General features: G+C 45.0%; 1 protein-coding gene across 4 annotated transcripts in view; it reads left to right on the top strand.

Moving 5' to 3' along the window:
- The first annotated feature begins 8,185 nt into the window (after positions 1-8,185).
- ANKRD17 (ankyrin repeat domain 17) overlaps positions 8,186-9,680 on the top strand; it is a 150,622-nt gene continuing 149,127 nt past the window's right edge. For 3 of the 4 annotated variants that reach the window (XM_053577367.1, XM_053576604.1, XM_053574999.1), the window contains exon 1: positions 8,195-8,742. In XM_053577367.1, the coding sequence (XP_053433342.1) occupies positions 8,365-8,742 (378 nt within the window). In that variant the 5' untranslated portion in view covers positions 8,195-8,364. Of the gene's footprint in view, positions 8,743-9,680 lie in introns of all 4 variants that reach the window. The other variant, XM_053574394.1, reaches the window with a different exon arrangement.

Genomic DNA, 9,680 nt, shown 5'->3' with positions numbered 1-9,680 from the left:
ATAATACCATAATAACAGGGGACTTTAACACTCCTCTTACAGAGCTGGACAGATCCTCTAAACAGCGCCGGCCCCATATGCCGAGGGTGGCAGGTTCAAACACAGCTCTGGCCAAACTGCAACAAAAAAATAGCCAGGCGTTGTGGCGGACGCCTATAGTCCCAGCTGCTTGGGAGGCTGAGGCAAGAGAATCGCAGAAGCCCAAGAGTTAGAGGCTGCTGTGAGCCATGTGACGTCATGGCACTCTACCTGAGGGCGGTACAGTGAGACTCTGTCTCTACAGAAAAAAAAAAAGAAATTAAACAAAGATATAAGAGATTTAAATGAGACCCTAGAACAACTGTGCTTGATAGACACATAGAGAACACTCCATCCCAAAGATAAAGAATACACATTCTTCTCATCACCCCATGGAACATTCTCCAAAATTGATCATATCCTGGGACACAAAACAAATATCAACAGAATCAAAAGAATTGAAATTTTACCTTGTATCTTTTCAGACCATAAGGCACTAAGTGTGGAACTCAACTCTAACAGAAACTTTCGACCCCCCACAAAGACATGGAAATTAAATAATCTTCTGTTGAATAACAGATGGGCGCAGGAAGAAATAAAGCAGGAAATTATTAACTTCCTTGAGCATAACAACAATGAAGACACAAGCTACCAAAACCTGTGGGATACTGCAAAAGTAGTTTTGAGAGGAAAATTTATCGCTTTAGATGCCTACATTCGAAAAACAGAAAGAGAGCGCATCAACAAACTCACAAGCCATCTTATGGAGTTGGAAAAAGAACAATCTAAGCCTAATGTCAGTAGAAGAAAAGCAATCTCCAAAATCAAATCAGAGATCAATGAAATTGAAAACAAAAGAATCATTCAGAAAATTAATGAAACAAGGATTTGGTTTTTGAAAAAATTAATAAAACAGATAAACCATTGGCCAGACTAACGAGAAACAGAAAAGTAAAATCTCCTAGTAACCTCAATCAGAAAAGATAAAGGGGAAATAACAACTGATCCCACAGATACAAGAGATCATCTCTGAATACTATCAGAAACTCTATGCCCAGAAATTTGACAATGTGAAGGAAATGGATCAATATTTGGAATCACACCCTCTCCCTAGACTTAGCCAGGAAGAAACAGAGCTCCTGAACAGACCAATTTCAAGCACTGAGATTAAAGAACAATAAAAAATCTTCCAACCAAAAAATGCCCTGGTCCAGATGGCTTCACACCAGAATTCTATCAAACCTTCAAGGAAGAGCTTATTCTTGTACTACAGAAATTATTCCAAAAAATTGAGGAAGAAGGAATCTTCCCCAACACATTCTATGAAGCAAATATCACCCTGATACCAAAACCAGGAAAAGACCCAAACAAAAAGGAGAATTTCAGACCAATCTCACTCATGAATATAGATGCAAAAATTCTCAACAAAATCCTAGCCAATAGGTTACAGCTTATCATCAAAAAAGTCATTCATCATGATCAAGTAGGTTTCATCCCAGGGATGCAAGGCTGGTTTAACATACGCAAGTCCATAAACGTTATCCACCATATTAACAGAGGCAAAAATAAAGATCATATGATCCTCTCAATAGATGCAGAAAAAGCATTTGATAAAATCCAGCATCCTTTTCTAATTAGAACACTGAAGAGTATAGGCATAGGTGGCACATTTCTAAAATTGATTGAAGCTATCTATGACAAACCCACAGCTAATATTTTACTGAATGGAGTAAAACTGAAAGCTTTTCCTCTTAGAACTGGAACCAGACAAGGTTGTCCTCTGTCAACTTTACTATTCAACATAGTGCTTCAAGTTCTAGCCAATACAATTAGGCAAGACAAGGAAATAAAGGGAATCCAAATGGGAGCAGAAGAGGTCAAACTGTCCCTCTTTGCTGATGACATGATCTTATACTTAGAGAATTCCAAAGACTCAACCACAAGACTCCTAGAAGTCATCAAAAAATACAGTAATGTTTCAGGATATAAAATCAATGTCCACAAGTCAGTAGCCTTTGTATACGCCAATAACAGTCAAGATGAGAAGCTAATTAAGGACACAACTCCCTTCACCATAGTTTCAAAGAAAATGAAATACCTAGGAATATACCTGACGAAGAAGGTGAAGGACTTCTATAAAGAAAATTATGAAATCCTCAGAAAGGAAATAGTGGAGGATATTAACAAATGGAAGAACACACCATGCTCATGGATGGGAAGAATCAACATTGTTAAAATGTCTATACTTCCCAAAGCAATCTACCTATTCAATGCCATTCCTATCAAAATACCAACATCGTACTTTCAAGATTTGGAAAAAATGATTCTGCGTTTTGTATGGAACCAGAAAAAAAACCCATATAGTTAAGGCAGTTCTTAGTAATAAAAATAAAGCTGGGGGCATCATCATACCAGATTTTAGTCTGTACTACAAAGCCATAGTGCTCAAGACAGCATGGTACTGGCACAAAAATAGAGACATAGACACTTGGAATCGAATAGAAAGAAATGAAACTAACATCTTACAACTACCTAATCTTCAATAAACCAAACAAGAACATACCTTGGGGGAAAAGACTCCCTATTCAATAAATGGTGTTGGGAGAACTGAACATCTACATGTAAAAGACTGAAACTGGACCCATACCTTTCCCCACTCACAAAAATTGATTCAAAATGGATAAAGGACTTAAATTTAAGGCATGAAACAATAAAAATCCTCAAAGAAAGCATAGGAGAAACCCTGGAAGATATTGGCCTGGGGAAAGACTTTATGAAGAAGACTGCCATGGCAATTGCAACAACAAAAATAAACAAATGGGATTTCATTAAACTGAAAAGCTTCTGCACAGCTAAGGAGACAACAACCAAAGCAAAGAGACAACCTACACAATGGGAAAGGATATTTGCATATTTTGAATCAGACAAAAGCTTGATAACTAGGATCTATAGAGAACTCAAATTAATCCACACGAAAAAAGCCAACAATCCCATATATCAATGGGCAAGAGACATGAATAGAACTTTCTCTAAAGAAGACAGATGAATGGCCAACAAACATATGAAAAAATGTTCATCATCCCTATATATTAGAGAAATACAAATCAAAACTACCCTGAGATGCCATCTAACCCCAGTGAGTGGCCCACATCACAAAATCTCAAAACTGCAGATGCTGGCATGGATATGGAGAGAAGGGAACACTTTTACACCGTTGGTGGGACTGCAAACTAGTACAACCTTTCTGGAAGGAAGTATGGAGAAACCTCAAAGCACTCAAGCTAGACCTCCCATTTGATCTGGCAATCCCATTACTGGGCATCTACCCAGAAGGAAAAAAATCCTTTTATTATAAGGACACTTGTACTAGACTGTTTATTGCAGCTCAATTTACAATCGCCAAAATGTGGAAACAGCCTAAATGCCCACCAACCCAGGAATGGATTAACAAGCTGTGGTATATGTATACCATGGAATACTATTCAGCTATTTTTTTTTCTATTAAATCATAGCTGTGTACATTGATATGATCATGGGGCATCATTCACTAGCTTTACAGACCGTTTACCAAGTTTCACATATACCCTTGTAAGATGCACCACTATTCAGCTATTAAAAAAATGGATACTTTATATCCTTCGTATTAACCTGGATGGAAGTAGAAGACATCATTCTTAGTAAAGCATCACAAGAATGGAGAAGCATGAATCCTATGTACTCAATTTTGATATCAGGACAATTAATACAATTAAGGTCATGTGGGGGGAGGAAAAGCAGAAAGAGGGAAGGAGGGAGAGGGGTGGGGCCTTGGTGTGTTCCACACCTTCTGGGGGCAAGACATGATTGCAAGAGGGACTTTACCTAACAAATGCAATCAGTGTAACCTGGCTTATTGTACCCTCAATGAATCCCCAACAATAAAAAAAAGAAAAAAAGAAAAAAATTTTTTTTGTTGAGACTGGATCTTGCTGTATTACCCAGGCTAGGCTCAAACTCCTGGGCTCAAGACATGCTCTGGCCTCAGCCACCCAAAGTGCTGGGATTATAGGAATAAGTCCCTATATCCAGCACATTCTGTCATTCGGAAAAGAAAAATGTGAGACACTGAGCAATACTGATAGATAATGATAAAATATTATCATTATATTATTTGATATATATAATCAAGCATTTATTTATTTTTTTCAGTTTTTGGCCAGAACTGGGTTTGAACCCACCACCTCTGGCATGTGGAGCGGGCACCCCACTCCTTTGAGCCCCAGGCACCGCCCAATACTGCAAGCATTTATGATCCATCTCCTGAGAGTGGAGGAAGTTTTGGTAAGACCCCAATTCTGGACTTTGGGAAGAAATCCCTTGTCCCCATTATTCTGTATAGCTCCTGTTACCAGCCTTTAAAATTTTCTTCTTTGTCCATATTCTCAATGGCCCCTTCCTACATGAGTACTGGTGAGCTGTTAAGGTTTTATGCTTTATTTCCTATTTATTCAAGTTCGGGATTGAACAGTTGCCCTACTGTTTTAACACTTGAACAATGATATTTGAACCAGGTTAACAATTTGATTAGCAAAAACTTAAGTCTCCTGATCTTTATTTCTTTGCTTCCTTCATCGACAGCAGTTTCTCTGGAACTTTATCACAGATACTAAGGCTTTCTGAAAGAATGACTTTGGATGCATCTGATCTTCAGTGGAGATCTAAATCTTAAGGAAACTGTATTGAAGGCCTCGTTTCTTTCTTTTTTAACTGCTAAAGAGCTAGAAAGTCAGCCTTTCCAACGCTTCCAGATGAATATTCCTACATACTTTTATTTTTGCCAATTATTTCCTAAGCTGATCTGCTCAGTAAAACTTCACTAAAATTAAAATATACAATTCAACTTACACTATTACTTTTACTCTTGTCAACCATTTCGTCTGGAGCTACTCTCGATATGTAATCTGGTTTTCAGTTTTTCCAGGTGACAGTTCTACCTTTTGCTTTGCCATTGAAAACATGAGGCCACTTCTTTCAGCCTCCAAATCAATTTCTTCACTACCTAGTACATCATAACTAAGCTGATGCAACATACTTTAGGTGATTGTCTTAGCAGTACCCCACTTCTGGTACTAATCTCTATTAGAAATTAGTTATTATTCTAGCTCCTGTATCAATTTTCAAATCTCAGTAGTCTTTCTTTTTTTTTTTTTGTAGAGACAGAGTCTCACTGTACCGCCCTTGGGTAGAGTGCCGTGGCGTCACACGGCTCACAGCAACCTCTAACTCTTGGGCTTATGCGATTCTCTTGCCTCAGCCTCCCGAGCAGCTGGGACTACAGGCACCCGCCACAACGCCCGGCTATTTTTTTGTTGCAGTTTGGCCAGGGCTGGGTTTGAACCTGCCACCCTCGGCATATGGGGCCGGCGCCCCACTCACTGAGCCACAGGCGCCGCCCTCAGTAGTCTTTCTTATAAGAAGTCCAAAAAGGTATGTTTCTAATGGGGTTGGGTTTCTTCTAAGTACTGTTCCAACCATTCATGCTATCTCTCTATTATGGCATCTCCAACACATAGCTTTAGAGATTACTATGCTCATTGGCGTTGAGTCCATGGAGAAAGACTAAAGCCAGACAGGAGGACTTCATTAAGTCTCAAAATAAGCATGTAACTTTCATTCATGTTTCACTGGCTAGAATTTAATCATATGGTCACAACTAACTACAAAGGAACTTGAAATTTAGTGTAGCTCTGTGCCAAGAAAGAAGTGAGTTTCATAAACAGCTATTCAGTCTCCTCCACAAGATTCTAAAAGAAAAATAAATGCCATGTAAAACTAACTAACAGTCAGTCCAGGGGCTCTGTCCATTCTAATAGTTTTGAATATTATCCTACTAATCACAACAGGATTTTGCATTTTTTTTTTTTTTTTTTTTTCCTGAGACAGAGTCTCAAGCTGTCACCTTGGGCACAGTGCCTTGGCATCATAGCTCACAGCAACCTCTGACTCAAGCTCAAGTGATAATCTTGCCTCAGTTTTTCTATTTTTAGTAGAGATGGGGTCTTGCCTTTGCTCAGGCTGGTCTCAAACTCATGAGCTCAAGCAATCTACCCACCTCAGCCTTCCAGAGTGCTAGGATTACAGGAGTGAGCCACCACACCCGGCCAGGATTTTGCATTTTACTACTATGCAAAAGAATAAAAACGTATTTTCTTCAAATAATTGCATTACTTTAAAGAAAGCATTTTTGTAGCATGATACAGAAGTTAAGACTGCAGAGGGTTGACAAGTGAATTTCAGGTAATAAAAAAAGAAATTCAGTGTAGAATACTTTTTAAAGAAAGTTTGATTCTGAAGGTAATGTAGCAAAAGCTACAGAAGGATAAGCTAAAGAACCAGAATTTGTAGAAGACTGAACAGAAAAGATAAAAAAAAATAATAAATGGGGGTGAAAGGGGGATTGTAACTATAATATGGATGGAGAGTTAATCCTGCATAAGAACAGGGAGTTTCTCATTCTTCTGATACTGGAGAAAGGAAAGATTAGGAAATTTCTATAACTTGGAAAACTGAAATAATTTGTCCCTAATATATCTGTAACCTTTTTGTGAAGTTTGCAATCTTTATATGCAGACATATAATGAAATGTGGCTCGGATATAAAGACTCCAAAAAGTATTCAAGTGGAAGGAAAGAGGTGCTGAAAGATAGGGAGTGATGCAGCTGAAATTACAGAACATAAATGTGTGAAACACACAGTGTAGTGTTCTCTTCTACATTGGAACTCAGCGACCACTGTAAGAGAGGAACAAGCAGACAGCACTTTGTACATGTATTTACTATGGCATTTATCACACAGTAAAGGCCCTGGGAAAGGAGACACTGATTACACAAATTACGCACACAGGAGGCACATGATGACTTTTTATTTGAATGAATTGATTTAGTCATTGCCAATTCTGCCATGGCACTCTGTAGAGTACTGGCAACTGCCCACATTTCATATGGTATGCTAATGCTAAAAAGACAAATGCTTTTAAAAAATCCAGGCATGTTCAGCTAAACTTAGCAGTCTTAAAATGGCAACTATGTCAGCTGAGACATGCTTTTAATATTGTGCCAGTACATCTGTCTTCGATGTTTTCTTCGTTTTCATTATGCCACTATACTGATACTAGACCACAAAGGGGTATGCTGCGTCCAGTGAGTTACAGTATCATTTCAAAAGTCCTGCAAGTTCTTCACATCTAAAAAGGAACTCACCACCCCATCACAATATTCCTTCCAGGAGATGTCCAGAGGCAAAGAATTATGACACTCACTTCACAGATACACGTTAAGACGCCGCGGGCCGGAAAACCTAAGTCAGGGTCATTCAGTAACTAGTATGCAAAGTCTAGCACAGACACCGTATACCTCTCCTGTCTTCTTCCTTTTGGAAACTTTAGAGCTGGTGTAGACCCTAGACATCACCTAATCGACTTCCTTCTTATTGCACACATGTAAACTCAGGAACGGGAAGTCTGTGATCCAAGACTTAAAACTTCGGCAAAGAAGCCTCTTTCACCTGCGCAGACGCCACCTCTCAAGACCCAAAGCCCAATCTCTGGATCTGGCGGTGGAAAAAATGGCCAGGAATCCAAGTCGGCCCCGCGGCGCAGGACCAGGCCCCACCCCCACTCGGCCGCGCCGGCCTTCCAGCCAACAGGTGTTCCGGCCGCTGGCCGCGCCCCGCACCCGCCTCCCGCGCCACCCCGCTGGCTCCGCCCAGCTGCCCCGCGTACCGGGCGCCGGCTGGGACCCCCACACCCGGCCCTGGAAACCTCGCTTTCGCCTTTCGGCCACCTGCGCGCCACCGCTCGGGCGACGGCTGATGGCGTCACTTGCACTTCCGCCTGCGGCTGCGTCCTAGTCACAAGCCAGGAAGGAAGAAGGGAGGGCTGCAGGGCTGTGTGTGGGGGAAGTTGCGAGGAAAGAGAAGCAATCCGGGCGCTCGCGGGCGCCCCAGCAGTAGCCGCGAGCCCGCGTCTGTCCCCACCACCCCGCGTTGGAGGCCACCCAGCACACTTCCCGGCGCCCACAGCCTCCGTCCTCCGGGCCTCCCGACTCCCGGCCTCCCTCAGCCTCACCCCCTCCCGCGCTCCCTTGCGCTTCCTTGCGTTCCCTCCCTCCCATCGTCAGGCTCCCCGCCCTTGGTATCGCGAGACGAGGTGAGAGCTGGCGGAGCGGCGGCGGCGGCGGCAGTAGAGGTGACCGAGGCGGTGGCGGCGGAGGCGGCACCGATCGCAGTCTCGGCCCCGGTGCGGCCGGAGTCGCGCTAGAGCGTACCCCACGCCCCTCCCCCGCCCGCGCCCTCCCTCTTTGCCCGGGGATGGAGAAGGCGACGGTTCCGACGGCGGTGGCTGCTGCTGAGGGAGAAGGGAGCCCCCCGGCGGCGGCGGCGGCGGCGGCGGGCCCCCCCGCGGCGGCGGCGGCGGAGGTCGGCGGCGGCGTTGGCGGCAGCAGCGGGGCTCGCTCGGCCTCGTCTCCTCGTGGGATGGTGCGAGTCTGCGACCTGCTCCTGAAAAAGAAGCCGCCGCAGCAGCAGCACCACAAGGCCAAGCGCAACCGGACTTGCCGACCCCCCAGCAGCAGCGAGAGCAGCAGCGACAGCGACAACAGCGGCGGCGGTGCAGGCGGCGGTTGCACCAGCAGCAACAACAGCGAGGAAGAAGAGGACGACGACGACGAGGAAGAGGAGGTTTCTGAGGCAAGGGCCGGGCTCCCAGGCGGGGCGGGAGGCGGGGGCTGGGAGGATCGGGGTCGCAGGTGGGAGGGAACTCGCGGAGGAACGGGGTTCTGCGGGCCGGTCTGCCCTGCCGCAGGCTGCTCCTGTCCGCTCGGTCCCCGGCCTCGGCGGCAAGGTGCGGGCATGTGGGGGAGGCGGCGGGCACGTGCGGCGCCGGGACAGCGGGTGCGCGGAGCTGGTCGCCAGCTGTGCCGCGGCGGGCTCGGAGTTAAGGATGGGAGCGGTTAGACTCCTGCTCGCACCCGGGGGGCGATATGCCCCGGGCGGTAGGGTCGCCTAGTCCCTGCGGCGGGGGCGGGACCCCAGGGGTGAGGTCAGAGGTGGCGAGTCTCGTGGGCTGGTCCGGGAGGCCGGTGCCTCCCCCAGCTTAGCCGGGCAGGGAAGGGGCGCGCGGCGGTGCCTGCGCGAGGGACACGTGAGAAGCTGTACTTTTCCATACTGTTCTGCAGTAGGGTATTCTCCTAGCTGTGGTGGTAGCTGAAGAAGCTGTCACTCCCTCGATCTCTCAAGGATTTTGGATGAATTGATGTTTTATACCCGTACACATTTGTCAAGGACTTTAAACAATTCTCTGTAATCGTATACATTCCTTAGAGGGTACACGTACGTTCAGTCCCTGCACATACACACACGGGCATCCTCACGTGCTTCCTCAGGGGGAAAGAACTCAGCCAGGACCTGTTGTTTTCTAGATGGTATGGAGCGATCAGAGTCTTCACGGATCCAGGCCTGCGTGTGGCGAGTTGGAATAGGAAGGCCTCTTGGTTTGTCCTAGTGATCTGGTTTCATAATAACTTTATAATTTTTCCTGGGTCCACAGACAGGCGGCGGTGCAGGACCTTGTTCCTCACAGAAGGCCTTCCAGCCCAAAGGCCCGGTAAAAAGTACCACCCTGACAA

Source organism: Nycticebus coucang, chromosome 1 (genome assembly GCF_027406575.1).
Source record: "Nycticebus coucang isolate mNycCou1 chromosome 1, mNycCou1.pri, whole genome shotgun sequence".
In the NCBI taxonomy this organism is placed as follows: Eukaryota; Metazoa; Chordata; class Mammalia; order Primates; family Lorisidae; genus Nycticebus; species Nycticebus coucang.
This window is presented reverse-complemented; position numbering and strand designations above follow the sequence as displayed.